Source organism: Rutidosis leptorrhynchoides, chromosome 10 (assembly GCF_046630445.1).
Source record: "Rutidosis leptorrhynchoides isolate AG116_Rl617_1_P2 chromosome 10, CSIRO_AGI_Rlap_v1, whole genome shotgun sequence".
Classification (NCBI taxonomy): Eukaryota; Viridiplantae; Streptophyta; class Magnoliopsida; order Asterales; family Asteraceae; genus Rutidosis; species Rutidosis leptorrhynchoides.
Genome location: NC_092342.1, coordinates 15,864,697 through 15,879,580, shown reverse-complemented (window position 1 = coordinate 15,879,580; position 14,884 = coordinate 15,864,697). Strand labels below are relative to the sequence as shown.

The 14,884-nt window shown below is 33.9% G+C and overlaps 2 protein-coding genes across 7 annotated transcripts; one reads left to right on the top strand and one right to left on the bottom strand.

Annotated features, from left to right (window-relative positions):
• The first annotated feature begins 3,589 nt into the window (after nt 1-3,589).
• LOC139871589 (uncharacterized) lies at nt 3,590-10,776 on the top strand. Of its 5 annotated transcripts, none has more exons than XM_071859297.1 (11): nt 3,590-3,684; nt 4,007-6,353; nt 7,124-7,265; nt 7,380-7,462; nt 7,838-8,076; nt 8,161-8,247; nt 8,340-8,439; nt 8,554-8,767; nt 9,167-9,770; nt 10,396-10,498; nt 10,596-10,776. In XM_071859297.1, the coding sequence occupies exons 2-9, from the start codon at nt 4,008-4,010 to the stop codon at nt 9,748-9,750; spliced, it is 3,795 nt and encodes a 1,264-aa protein (XP_071715398.1). In that variant the 5' UTR covers nt 3,590-3,684; nt 4,007; the 3' UTR covers nt 9,751-9,770; nt 10,396-10,498; nt 10,596-10,776. The 5 variants fall into 5 exon arrangements, with proteins under 5 accessions (XP_071715398.1, XP_071715396.1, XP_071715394.1 ...); XM_071859295.1 differs by having other exon boundaries at nt 10,279-10,498; nt 10,600-10,776; XM_071859293.1 differs by having other exon boundaries at nt 10,279-10,498.
• A 333-nt stretch (nt 10,777-11,109) lies between these two features.
• On the bottom strand, nt 11,110-14,667 carry LOC139872657 (rho GTPase-activating protein 2-like). Of its 2 annotated transcripts, none has more exons than XM_071860578.1 (4): nt 14,321-14,667; nt 13,499-13,619; nt 12,334-12,684; nt 11,110-11,548 (listed from the first exon to the last, which is right to left on the bottom strand). In XM_071860578.1, the coding sequence occupies exons 1-4, from the start codon at nt 14,656-14,658 to the stop codon at nt 11,159-11,161; spliced, it is 1,200 nt and encodes a 399-aa protein (XP_071716679.1). In that variant the 5' UTR covers nt 14,659-14,667; the 3' UTR covers nt 11,110-11,158. The 2 variants fall into 2 exon arrangements, with proteins under 2 accessions (XP_071716679.1, XP_071716680.1); XM_071860579.1 differs by having other exon boundaries at nt 13,499-13,613.
• Nucleotides 14,668-14,884: the final 217 nt, after the last annotated feature.

Genomic DNA, 14,884 nt, shown 5'->3' with positions numbered 1-14,884 from the left:
TTCAAGTAAGATTTTTACTCGAATTAAGATAGTTTATAGTTATAGAAATTGAATCAAAGTTTGAATATGAATATTACCTTGAATAAGAAAGATAACCTACTGTATATAACAAAGGTTTCTTGATCTTAGATGATTACTTGGAATGGATTAGAAAGCTTGAAAGTAAATTAGTAAACTTGAAGGGATTTTTGAAGTGTTCTTGAAATGTTCTTCCTATGATGATTATAGCTTGATTCTTGAAGTGATTTTTGATGAAGATGATGATTAACTACTGTAAAAATACATTCATAATAGTGTGTGTGTGTGTTGAGAGAGAATTAGAAAGAGAATTGGAAGTGAAATGGAATGAATGATGAGTGGTAATTGGTGAGTGGTGAGTGGGGTTAAAAGGAGTTCTAGTTAGTTGACTAGCTCATGGTAGAAGTTAAAATTGATTAGTCATACATGACATAATCAAGAGTGGAATCCCATGCTAGTTCCTATTGGTATATACCCATAGTAAGTACGTTTTGAAGCTGTGTATAATACGGGTAAGAATACGACTAGAATTCTTGATGAAAGAAAAGAATGGGAAAGTAACTGTAACCATTTTCGTTAAGTATGAGTGTTTTGATATATGTCTTGAAGTCTTCCAAAAGTATTTTAATACATCTAAATACACTACATGTATATACATTTTAACTGAGTCGTTAAGTCATCGTTAGTCGTTACATGTAAGTGTTGTTTTGAAACCTTTAAGTTAACGATCTCAATTAATGTTGTTAACCCATTGTTTATTATATCTATTGAGATGTTAAATTATTATATTATCATGATATTATGATATATTAATATATCTTAATATGATATATATACATTTAAATGTCGTTACAACGATAATCGTTACATATATGTCTCGTTTCGAAATCCTTAAGTTAGTAGTCTTGTTTATATGTATATAACTCATTGTTAATATACTTATGGAGATACTTACTTATCATAATCTCATGTTAACCATATGTATATCCATATATATATATCGTCATGTCGTTTTTACAAGTTTTAACGTTCGTGAATCGCCGGTCAACTTGGGTGGTCAATTGTCTATATGAAACATATTTCAATTAATCAAGTCTTAACAAGTTTGATTGCTTAACATGTTGGAAACATTTAATCATGTAAATATCAATCTCAATTAATATATATAAACATGGAAAAGTTCGGGTCACTACAGATAGCCAACCCTGTCATGATCAAAAAAGCATACGGGTCCTGGAGAATGTGTGTGGACTTCAACGACATTAACGAGGCGTGCCCAAAATATAATTATCCCTTGCCGGAAATCGATTGAAAAGTGGAGTCGCTGGCTAGTTTCAAGATAAAATGCTTTCTAGACGCCTATAAGGGATACCATTAAATCGTAATGGCAAAGAAAGATGAATAGAAGTTGTGATGTGGTCCAACGTTTGGTGGACTGCCTCCTTTAGGGGAGGTTAGGAGTTTGACCCCCGTTGGCTACATATTAAAAACACAATTTCATCTCTGTCATGAAGTATCTACCTATGGCACCTTTCCCATATCGTTTTGGGGGGGGGGGGGGGGTGTAAAAGAAGGGGGGGGGGGGGTGGTTTACTTGGCCGTGTCGTTGGGTAAAGGGGATACCCAAAACCCTAAATCGTTCGTGTTAAAAAACTCAATCTAAATGTTAAATCTAAACCCTAAACCCTAATTTCTAAACCCTCAAAATACGCTCGAAAAACACGATAATTGTTATATATTATTTCTTCGAGTGTTTTCCGCCAAAATAAAAACATTTATCGCAAAGTGTCTTTTTTAAATGTTCATATTTTCATCAAATCTATAATGTTCGTGAACAAAGTTTTTTCAAAAAACGAAAAAAAAAATTGCTTACCCCCGATTCCCTCCAATTGGTTAGTTCCGATTGATCCTACCACTATATATATTGATTTTCAAGTGTAATTTAACAATTATATGAAACCTTGTAACAATGACTATAAACAATTAATTGTTTCATTGTAATTGTATTCATTCAATAGAATTTACGATACATATGTTTATAAAACATTTTGTTTCAATATAAATACTATCAATAATGAAGGGATTTTTCATTGTAATTGTATCATTAAGTTAATCCGTATCAATACTAACATTTTTCAAATACTATTTTATAGAATTGCACGGCTCATAAATCTGATTTTCACATATAACATGATCAATTTCCGTTTTCTTTCATAAATTTCCCCCCTTTTCCACATTTTACATACAAAACTTCAGTTTTGACTTCACAACTAATTAAACCCTTCATAAACATGTGTCTTAAATCAACATATAACAGTTTAACACTCATCTTGCAGGTAAAGAGAATTATCAATTTATTCAGACAGTCCTATGAATATAGCGACTTAAACATCCAAACTATAATCCAAAAAGCTGCTTAATTTTAAGTTTTCTTCATAAATAAATTAACATGCACATTAACATTACCTTACCAATATAACTATTAGACAAAGTCTTATGAATAGTACTATTCGCTTTCCAATTTTCACAAACTTAACCCCTCCACTTTTATTAAAGTACAAATCGAACCACCACTTTATACTATTCGTTTTTTCAATTTTCACAAACTTAACCCCTTTACTTTTATTAAAATACAAATCGAACCCCACAAACTTAACCCATTTACTTTTATTAAAATACAAATCGAACCCCACAAATTTAACCCCTTTACTTTTATTAAAATACAAATCGAATATATGTATAAAGTGGGGGTTCGATTTGTATTTTAATAAAAGTAAAGGGTTTAAGTTTGTGGGGTTCGATTTGTATTTTAATAAAAGTAAAGGGGTTAAGTTTGTGGGGTTCAATTTGTATTTTAATAAAAGTAAAGGGGTTAAGTTTGTGAAAATTGAAAAAACGAATAGTATAAAGTGGGGGTTCGATTTGTATTTTAATAAAAGTGGAGGGGTTAAGTTTGTGAAAATTGGAAAGCGAATAATACTATTCATAAGACTTTGTCTAATAGTTATATTGGTAAGGTAATTATTATTAATCTCATCACTAATACAAAAAATACTAAATAATAACACCCACCACGCTTTACTGACTTGTACACTGCGCTCAAACAGTAGGACTCACATAGGCCACTACTGTGCTAATTTTTTTCTCCAACGATAAAAGACGCAACTTTCGTAAAAGGAACAACCCTTCAATGCTACCAAAAGATGTCTAAAAATATTCTTTTTTACAAAATAGATCAACTAACTTTTTTAAAAATAAATAAAATCCGAACGCTAAAAGAAACAACTTTCACAAAAGGAACAACCCTTCAATGTTAGATGTCGAAAAAAATTCTTTTTTACAAAATAGATCAAGACTTTTTTTAACTCGCATTCAAAACGGAGCCCCACAACTAGTTAATAAAAAAATACAACTTCACGAGAACCGGATGCAAAAATGTGAGAAAAAAATCTTGAAACTAACAAGATTCACTTACTATTCTTGCTGATGTTACACACAACAGAAAATGGGGCAAATATCAAATACCAAAAAAACCCAAATAAACAAAACAAAAAACACACACAAACACTGAAAACACAAACACCAATTCCACCCTCTTTCTTTGTCGCACCAAAGCTACCGGCCATGAATTCATAGTAAAATCAAGCGAATTGATCCGTTTATCAGGTACCAATTTTATCAATTCAACTGTTTTAATTCCAATTTTGCTGTTACTTAGAATTTTTTTCAATCACAATTTTGCTTTTAATCTTTTAGGGATTATTGATGGTTTAAATGTGACAGATTTTGGTTGATATAGTATCAATTTTGGTTCAATTTTTCTGATTAAAAACTGCATTGGTGTTTCATGATGATCAAGTAACCCTAAAGTTCGCACCTTTTTAGAATTTTACATTATTTGTGTTTACTTGATCATGAATTTTGAGGTATTTTTTAGGTTATAGAAATGGGTGTTGATTATTGTTTGGTTTTTGTTTTCTTTTGTCAGAATGAAATTGAGATCAAGTAGGGTTTTGGAAAGGTGGATACCCATAATTGATTTAGGACCCGAGAATCAAGATTGTTTGAATGAAAGGAGGTTAACTTTGAGGTCTGATAAATCACATTTTGGTAAAAAGGGAGCTGAGATTGGGGTATGTGACGATAATCGTGCTAGAAATCTTGAAATGGGTATGAAAAAAATACCCAATTCTAATGATGAAAGGTTGTTGTTGGGGTCTGAGGTGTCGGGTCCGATTAAAAATTCGGTTGTTTTAGGTTTAAAACCTGAGATCGAGGAGGTCGAGGAGGAAAGTGTGGAGCGGGATTCGGTTGTTATATGTTTAATGGCTGAGATTGAGGAGGAAAATGTGGAGCGGGTCCCGGCTGAAGAGGGAAACAAATCAGTGTCTAAAAATTCGATTGAAACGAGGCCCGTTATTAATGATGAAGTGATATCACCAAATGTAGACTGTGAAAATGGGTTTGATAATATAGAAGCTGACACATTTGCTGATGATACAATAATTGTCATTAATCCCGAAAATGGCGATGTTTTGGGTAAACGTAAACGAAAGAGAGACTCTGTTTCTAGTGTAAATGGTGATAATGAATGTACAGTTACACCATTGAAACTTAATAAGCCGAGAAAAAGGAAAAATGTGGAGGGTTTAGAAGGTAAACGAAATGTTAGAGTTAAAATGGAGGAAGTTGATAAAGATGAGGTTCGTGTACGCGCGAGGGTGTTGCGTTCAAGGAGTATGATTCCTGTAAATTGTGATGACATGGCGGTTGACCCCGTCAGTGGTGATGACATGGCGGTTGACGGTGGATTAAGTAGGACGTTAAAACGTTGTGCAAGGCCGCGTAAGGTGTGGAGTGAAATGGAAGATAAAAATTTAAGACCGAAGAAGAAACTAGAACGACGTGGAAGACCTCGAAAGGTGCCGGTTGAAGTTACGCAAAATAAAGATGGAATCTTGACCCGACAACTTAAGAAGAAAATAGAACGTAGAGGAAGACCTCGAAAGGTGCCGGTTGAAGTTGCGGAATATAAAGATGGAATCTTGACCCAACAACCTAAGAAGAAATTAGAACGTAGAGGAAGACCTCGAAAGGTGCCGTTTGAAGTTACGGAATGTAAAGATGGAATCTTGACCCAACAACCTAAGAAGAAACTAGAACGTAGAGGAAGACCTCGTAAACTGGTCCCACATGAGATTCATGTGGGACCCAAGAGACCTCGTGGAAGACCACGAAAAGTACTAATGAACGAAGTGGTGTTGAAAGGAGATCAAATGAAACGATTAAAAAAAACGATGTTCAAGAAACGTAACCGTTATGGAAATGTGCCCAAGGTGGAGGCACGAACGTTAGCGAAACACGTGACTAGAACGAGAACGATGAAGCGCAAGGCAGTTAAGAAGGGGCCCACATATCTAAAAGTTGTAAAACATGAAGAAAATGGCGTTGTTGAGTATTTGGAAAGAGGAAAATATAAACAGTTAATAAGGGATAAAATATCTGATATGCTTTTGAAATCTGGTTGGGTAATCGATCTCCGACAACGTCAAGAAAAACAGTACAAAGATTCGGTTTATATCGAACCGAGTGGGAAAAGATCGCACTATTCTATAACGAGAGCGTACGCGATGCTTAAAAAGAAGATTGAAAAAGGTGAAGCCGATAATAATGAAATCGCTGCGTATTCACCGATACCCGAGGAGGAAATTAGTATGCTTTTTAGATACGTTGATAAAGAACGAGGTTATAAGAAGAAGAAGAAAAAGCACAAAAAGACGAAACTCGGTAAGCAAAATAAAAGTGGGTCGAGAAGGAAACGAGGTGATAAGGTCACAAACAGCAGAAAGGTGCGACCTTTAGCTCGTGGGTCGGGTTTAAAAGACAATAAAGATGCTTTTTTTGTGACGAAAAAGAAGCGGACTCTTTTAACATGGATGATTGATTCAGGGGTTATTTTGGTTGGATGTAAGGTGCAATATGGGAAAACACGTAGGCAAAAAAACTCGTTTGAAGGTACGGTTACTGAAGATGGGGTTCGTTGTGGTTGTTGTAATGAAGTTATGGGAATATCGGAATTTGTCGGTCATTGTGGAGGGAAAACAAGTTGGTGTTATGATGATTTGTTTTTGGAGTCTGGTTTATGTTTAAGTAATTGTTTAGTGGATTCATGGAAAAAAGAAGAGGAGTTAAATATCGTTAAGTTTAATGTTATTGATGTTAAAGACGATGATGATTCGAATGATGATACTTGCAATATTTGTGGAGACGGGGGGAACTTGATTTGTTGTGACAGCTGTCCTTCGACGTTTCATCAAAGCTGCCTTGGTATAGAAGTAAGTGTGGTTTTGTGATTTTTTTCCAGTTAATTTCTAACTTGTTAGTACCTATTTAGAGGTGTCAAAATGGGTTCTGGTCAAAATAAGTAACTTTTGGGTGCGGTTAGGGGCATCTCACTTGCAATTTTTGTCTGTGTATAAGGTAATTTTATATATCATGTGCTGAATTTGATTTGGGATTTATAATATTATTAAAAAACTGCAGTTATATCTTTAAAATTGAGATGATCTAGGGCATTGTAAGCAATTGAATACAAGTTAGGTGAAATTTGACATGTTTGCTTTTATGGCTAATGTTTTGGTTAGTTTGACCCATTTTTATATAAATGGGTTAAAGTTGCCACCTCTTGTTGATGCTATTATGTGTTCAATGTATTAAATGAAGCCCTCCCATTATTTTATTTTACGATTACTCTGTTTTGGAAGTTTACATTGTGTTCTTCAGTTTTGGGGGGGGGGGTGGGGTTGGGGGGTTTGGAATTGCTTACATATTTAAAGAGTTTTTTTTGTGAAAATATTATGTCACTTTATTAATTTTTATCTCTAGTGACATCCTTTCATCTCTATAAAGCCAAGATAAAAAAAACTGGAAGTTTAGATATCAATGTATATTGGGATTTTTTTCAGAACACAAGATATTGTTGTAGCGCATTGTTATATATGTATATATCTAGAAAAATATGTATGCACAAATGTTATGTTTTGGAAAAATGGAAGTTACAAAAATAAATTGGCTCGATAACTCAAGTTGTTTGTGTGTATCGTAGAACTTTCCTTCGGGGGACTGGAACTGCATCTACTGTTCGTGCAAATTCTGTGGAGTCGTTTCTCTTACTACGTCGCAAGTGGACGGTTCTCATGACACAATTACCTCAGAAATGCTTTCATGCTATTCGTGCGAGGAGAAATGTATGTGATCAATATATATATATATCGTTATTTAAAAATGTGTCCTTTTTATATTTTTTTATAATTAACTTTGTCATTCAGTCAATACTGCTAATAAGGGTTTGATTGTGACAGTTCACCAATTATGCGTACAAGAAGTTGAAGTTGTAAACGTAAATTCCGACCGACTAACTTTTTGCGGAAGGAAATGCCATGAGGTATGCTATCCGCGAGCCCTGTTTAAAAGCTAAAATATTTTTATGAAATTAGTTTCCGATATTCAAACTCATTTCTAATATTATATGTATTAATTAAATTCAATTAAAAAGTTCTTTAAAAGACTAGTGTATGAAATGACCACAATTCAAAAACCTTGTTAAAAAGACCAACAATCTTATCTTATTCAATTATAATAGTAATAGTAATAGTAATAGTACTGCAAATTTCAAAATACATATAAACATATATTTATATACATACATGCGTATTACTCGAGGCTTGAAAAGCTCGATCTCGATAATAGCTAGACTTGATTGGATGAGAACCTTTATTACCTTAAATTCCACTAGTAATTTCTAAAAATTCTTTAATAGATCTACGAGCGACTGCAAACATATCTTGGCGTTAAACATGAACTTGAAGGCGGATTTTCGTGGACATTACTTCAACGTTCCGATGTTGGCCAAGATTTTACGGTTCGTTCCAATCAATTGAAAGTTGAACATAATTCCAAATTGGCTGTTGCGTTTTCGGTGATGGATGAATGTTTTGTACCCATCATTGATGGGAGAAGTGGAACCAATGTGATTCGCAATGTTGTATACAGTTGCGGGTAAGTCTAATCTATTTTATCACTACCTTTTTTTTTTCTTCAGTAAACAAGCTGATAATCTTTTACCCCTACACTTTTTGTCAGCTCGAACTTCAAGCGGTTAGATTACGCTGGGTTTTTAACAGCGGTTTTAGAAAAGGGTGATGAATTGATAACAGCAGCAACCATACGGTTACTATCTCAAACTTCCTTTTTTATATCTTGGTTTAATCTAAGGAGTTAACTAAAATAAAACAGCACAATTTTGATATTACTCGTGACAGGATACATGGGTCCCGGTTAGCAGAAATGCCTTTTATTGGTACTCGTCACATGTATAGACGACAAGGGATGTGCCGTCGGCTTCTCGATGCAATTGAATCCGTATGTTTCACATCTCTTAATACTTGAACCAAACTCCATATATATATATATTTTTTTTTTTGAAAAAACAGTAAAAAAGTTTACGAACATACTCTTGAATTGAACCTTTTTCAGACACTTTCTTCTGTTGGCGTCGAAGATCTCATCATACCTGCAATTCCCGAACTTCTGCAAACGTGGACCAAAGTGTTCGGTTTTATGTTCCTCGACGATTTAAAGAAGCAAGCAATGAAAAGCATGAGCATGATGGTGTTTCCTGGCATCGATATGCTTACAAAACCGCTTGTTCAGAATCAGTCTGCTGATATCAATTCTATCCCATCTGCAGGTACTTATAATTATGATCCAGTTACTTATGAATGGGTTCAAGTTGTTTTTTTTTTCTCAAACGGGTCAAGTGGTATAATATTTTCCCAGTGTTTACAATTTTCTTTATTGTAAATCTGGGATCTTTTTTGTTAATAAAGGTGAAATGCACAAAAAGTACTCAACTTTATGATCCAAAATGGGTTCAGGTTGTGTTCATTTCTCGAACGGGTCAAGTGACTCAAGTTGTATAATATTTCTCAATGTGTACCCAAGTGTGTACTCTTCAGTTTATTTTTTATAAAAATGGGATCTTTTTTGTCAATAAAGGTGATTTGCACAAAAAGTAGTCAACTTTGTACATAAATGAGTATAATTTTCCATGCTACCAGAAATTCAACAAATTTATGTTTTGAATCAGGTTTAATTTCTGTAACTTCTGATGACGTAATTGCTGAAGATACTATCGAGCCGAATAACGAGAGTTTTGAGAAAGATGCAACTGAACAAATCGAAGAATCTAATTTTGGTGAAGATACTATTAAAGATGAATTAACAGAAGAACCTAATGTGATTGTCACGGATCAAAAAAATGATAATTCAATTGATTGTCATGCTGACATCAGCCTATGCGACTTGAATTATCCAGTAAATCTTGTTCCATGTGATACAGATGGTGGTCAATCATCTGTTGACTTCGAATCGTTAACAGATCCTGAGACTTGTGTGAATCACCGATTACCAGCATTGAAGTTGGATGTTGAAATTGACGGTGTCAAAGTCAAACCATCTGAGTTGACTTCAGAATTGCTTCCGAAAAACACATTTGACTTAAATCTGCAACCTAGTGTAGTTGAGACTGATATGCATGATGTCAATGGTGACGATTCTCAAGTCTGTTTGAAGGCGTTTGAGGTATGTGAATCAAGGTTGCATGTTGACCATATTGTTGCAAGTCAAACTGATTCCAAACCATGCGAAAGTCAACCTCTCGTCATGCTTTGACTCCAATTCATGATCCAGAGGTACACAAAACTCTATTTTTTTTCCAGGAACAATATCTTTAATTATGATTATGATCACCTACTAAAATCATTAAAGCCGGTCAGGAGCTTGAGGTCGAGACGGACGTTGACCAACCTTAACTTTTAAATATAATTGATCTACAAATAAAATGATGTGGTGGTATTTTAAATAATATGGTTTTCAAAATTTTTTCTATAATTATAGCTAATTTTTAAATGGGCTTTGGATTTTCGTTTACACTTGAACAAGGCCAGACAAAAAGTCAACTTTTGACTGACTTTGACCCAACTTTTCTTGATTTCTACCAACTTATTAAACGTTATTTTCGAATTGAGATGGGCTGGTCACCAAACCGCCGCAACCGCCGTTTGCAACCATGCTTTTATGCAATTTTTGTAATAACCAGTTGAAATTTTTTGTTGCGTAAAAGCCATAAACAGTATTGTCTAGTTAGAGTCGAAATAATATTCTGTTTGTTAACATGCAGTCAGGTTTATATGTTTGCAGGTTGGTTTATGCCAGTTAGACCCGAGTAGTCAAGAAGATGGCCTTTTTTTTCCTTGTAAAGTAGTAATCCCTATTTAGAGGGTTTTATTTTTTATTTTTTTATTTTATTATAAGTAGGAAATGGCGAGATGGTGTCGAGAATCCTGACAGGTTATTGGACTCCATGATGATGTTAATACTAGAAATTTTAGAGGTCGAAAATAAGGTTCTTCATTTTAAGGTACGTTGGTTGCTCAATCTCTTGTTACTTATTTTCCTGTTTATTGTTTATATGGGTTTGAGAGTATTAATTTGTGCTATATATGGTCTGCATGCAGTTAGGCTTTAAAGATTGTAGCGGGTATAAACTATGGAGGCTCGTTCAGCTAATCGTTGACTTGTGTCCTTAAGTCGTTAGATTAGTTTTGTATGAACATCGAAAAGAGCTTGTAAAAGGCTTTACCTTTTTAAAATTTGTTTGGTTTATTGAGAAAGACATGATATGTAGTTAGTTTTACATGTTCATGTGTTTTTTGTTTTGCAGTTCGCTAATAATTGTACCAGGTATACGTCTGCGGTTAAAGTTACTTCAAAAAGAAACAAACTTTATATATATTAGACACCGAATCCGACCATCACGTCCTCATGCTCTTACACTGATCACTAACATTATCTTTATCAAGTTATTGTTAATCTAAATTTATAGAAAATTTATGCAAGTTTGCAGCTTGTGTAGAGTACAACTCGTGCAGCACATAGTACATATATATCAGGAACTTATCTAAAGATTATTATGGGTTAGAAAAGACTTCACATGAAGCAAACATGATTAGAGTTAACATAGTTGAAAAAAAGATGATAAATACTTACTTCACATACAACAATCAAGAGTTAACATCAATTACAGATTAGAATTGAATCTGTTATTCGGACTAATATGTTCAGTTACCAAATCCTCAAGTTCTTTCTTAAAACCATCTTTCGCCTTTTTGTTTTCTTTAATTTGTTCCAAGTAACTTTCTTCCATCTTGCTTAACGATTCGACATCACTACATTGTTGATGCTCGTCTACTTCTTCATCTTCCGATGATACTTGCCGTCTTAGTTCACAGCTAGTTTGCATCTCTTCGTGACGGCTGAAATTGTCATCTGTGAGTGGACCCCACGTGGGCGACAAATCTCCGGTCAAGGTAGTCTTTTCTTCGCGTTCTCTAAGTGTTTTTGTGATTAAGGACTTAAGTAAGTTCATCACTTGTACCGCGTGCATTAGAGCTGTCAATGGATCCGACATCTAACCAAAAAACAGAACGCATAAACAAAATTGTCATAAATTGTTTAATAATTGTTTAGAAAACACACATTCAAACACTCCTAATACATGTACTTAAAGATTAACAATGTGCAACCATATTAGTGTTTGTTGCATAAATTCCAAAAAGTGATATGCTAAAATACTTATTTTTTTCCTAAAAACTGCTCCAACTTATCTTTAATCATTAGGGCAACTACTACAACAACCTAAGAAAACAGCTCCATTATTTATTATTTATTGCCAACCATTTTCTCAAAAAGGTTCAATGTAACTAACAATATTTTACCTTAAAGTTTAAAGGCTTATATCAATTTGACGCAAAAATAATACTCCGTAACATTTTGACCTTGAATGTCAAATTTAGTTCCTGTTCATGTATGCAAAAAACAAAGTAGCAGCAATGGATCAGAAGGGTCAATATGGGTAATACTTGATTCAAATATTTGATCCATAACTAGTAAGATGGGTACAGTTAAAACTTAGCCAAAAATTGAACAGGCGAAGTGGGCCAACCCATTGAAAAGTTGTCAAAACTACAAAGCATATATCTATATACTTGTTAAAACCTCCCAATTTATTTTTACTGTAAATATGGACCATTACATTATTTTAATACACTTTTTGTACTCATATTCAAGATACTAGCCATTAATGCAACTCAACAAAACTGACAAAATTAAAAATTGATTATTCAACCCATCCTGACCCAACCCGCCCATTTTTTCATAGCCCAAAAACATCACACAAAGATCAAAAGTATTTACCTGAGTCATATTGGGGGCGAAAACCATGGCGATATTTCTAGCATTCATTTTATTAGATTCTTCTTGTTCAGCAACATCAGACATAAGATCGATAGCCCAATTAAGCAATGCAGTTTCAGTGGGCCCGAGCTGTTTCACAAGCTTGACCCGTTCTTCTTCAGTGTTACACTCTAGAACTTCATCGGGCGAAAGCCCGTCAAGTACGCCACATGGCAGCTCCCTAAACCAAGCTTTAATTAAGCCTGCAAGACAATGAACCTCGATGTCTTCGGGAACCATGCCTCTGTTTAGCTGGTCCCGCACATGCTCCTCGTGACTGTTCTCGGGGTTTATACGGAATATTCCTTCAGCCTAAAAACTATTGTTATTAAGTCTTGATAATAGCAGATAAACAAAGAATATATAAACCCCAATAATAACATTATATACTATCTTATATACTACTCCCTCCGTCCCAGATTAATTGTCCCCAGACAAAAAACACACAGTTTTAGGAAATCCCACTAACTTTATTTCTCCACCAATGAAATATCTTCTCTCTCCATATCCACCAATGAAATATCTCCTTTCCTTTCTATTTATGGAAGTAGACAATTAATTTGGGACATCCCAAAATGGAATACTGGACAATAATTTAGGGACGGAGGGAGTACTATCTACATGAAAGAAATCTGAATTGTGATTTACTTTACATATTTTTTGTTATTTCCACTTTTTACACGATGACAAAAAGGTTAAAAACAATAGTTTTGACCCAAATAGGTCCAACAAAAAAATTAGCATAATGGAGGAACGGGTCAAAAAAGGTTAAAAATAGCCCAAAGTCTATTGTTATTCAATACAACCTCCTTATTACATGTTTACCTAAAATTTAGATGATTTTCGTGATAAATTGCTTCTGTACGTCTACTATCTACGGACAAAAAAGTAAGTAAAACTGACTGGTCAGTTTGACCCAATACCCGACCCGCCTATCTTGCCACCTCTAGCTTTCAACTAAAAAATGATACTTTTCCATATTAAGAAAACATTTCATAATGGATATAAAGGAAACTACCTTTAGGTGGATCTAAATGGGTCACTGTAACAAGTTAACATGTCCACAGGCACTATCTAATTACTAAAAATGCTATACTTTGCGTATGTAATATATATAAATATATACCTTTAGACCTCCTTGATCATATAATCGTTTCTGCATAAGCAACAGAATTGTTGGAACACTGTTGCCTCTTGAATCATAAGAACACTGCATCGACTCTGCTGACACACCAAAAACGCTAACACTACATAACAAGATATAATATGTCAAGAATACAACATTGTTCAACAACAAAAATTTCTCATTTATGTATAACTGCATTATACCGAAAACCCAATTTAGTATCCCAGAAGTTGTATATTACAATTCTATAAAAGACTCTGCTTTATATTGAAGACCCATTTGAACCAATTTTCTTGTTAACATATATTTTAGGCCCATTAAATTGATTATCAAACCTTATGCAATCAAATATTATTGATCATAACTAGGTAATCACCCAAACCCTACAAAAATTATATAATCAGTTTCATATCAACATACCCAATGACCCAAACATCATTTTACTCAAATTTCCAGTCAATCAAGATGCTAAAACCCTAAAAATACAAACTTTGGATTCCTTTTTCACTTAGCATAAAAATCATTAATTAGGTATCACTTTGTCATTTACTGGTTGACAATTTTACACCATTTCTGCTAGTCAACAAACTCTAAAACCCTAGATTCCAAACCTTTTATATATATCTTAAACATATATACAGTATATAACTAGCCCCTACTCTACACCAACTTCCATCCCTAAGTGCACACAGAAAAATAAAATAAAAACTTTAGTACATAAAAAATGGTCAATCAGTAAATGACAAAGTTAATAATCTAGATAAAAACAAATACAGTAAAAAACTACAGTAGTAGATAAAAAAAATTAAAAATTTGTAGTACCTGGCACTTGGAACTCTATTAGGGATTTCAACTTGAAATTCAACAGGAAGACCTAAAAAACCATGAAATCTATCAAAAGTAACATGAGTTAAATGTTGTACATCAGTTGGCCAACCAATTTCCATTTTCTTGAAATTTTTACTTTCTTGAATTTGATCATCAACACTACAAGCTGCCATTGTTTTCTTTAAAGCTGCTAATATTAATTGCAATAAAGATAACTGAGTTTCCTCTTCATTTGAAGAACCTATTTTTGTTGCACCGGCGGAGCCACAGCCGCCACATACACCGGCGCCGCCGCAACCAGCTCCTCTTGCTACAACCACCATTTCTGTCATTGGGTGATACTTATTAATTTTTTTTTTTCTTTTTGTTAGTGGACTTTGTTGTTTTAATATAAGAAGAGTGTGAGTTTGAAAGCGATTGTTTGGGTATAAAGAAGTGAGGTTGGTTTAAAATTCCAACCACCCTCTTTTACTCTTGAACGGCCGGCTACTTTTTTATCAAACAAAACTACAGTAATTAATTTAATTTAATTTAATATTAATTTTAAACGTCCTGACC

What these genes read in the sequence shown, in the direction of transcription:
- LOC139871589 (XM_071859297.1), top strand. Translation starts at nt 4,008, where the DNA reads ATGAAATTGAGATCAAGTAGGGTTTTGGAAAGGTGGATACCCATAATT. An exon ending in AATGTTGTATACAGTTGCGG is followed by an intron (nt 8,077 to 8,160) that starts GTAAGTCTAATC and finishes ACTTTTTGTCAG; the next exon opens with CTCGAACTTCAAGCGGTTAG. An exon ending in ATAACAGCAGCAACCATACG is followed by an intron (nt 8,248 to 8,339) that starts GTTACTATCTCA and finishes TACTCGTGACAG; the next exon opens with GATACATGGGTCCCGGTTAG.
- LOC139872657 (XM_071860578.1), bottom strand. Translation starts at nt 14,658, where the DNA reads ATGACAGAAATGGTGGTTGTAGCAAGAGGAGCTGGTTGCGGCGGCGCC. An exon ending in AATAGAGTTCCAAGTGCCAG is followed by an intron (nt 13,620 to 14,320) that starts GTACTACAAATT and finishes CTTGTTATGTAG; the next exon opens with TGTTAGCGTTTTTGGTGTGT. An exon ending in ATGATCAAGGAGGTCTAAAG is followed by an intron (nt 12,685 to 13,498) that starts GTATATATTTAT and finishes AATAGTTTTTAG; the next exon opens with GCTGAAGGAATATTCCGTAT.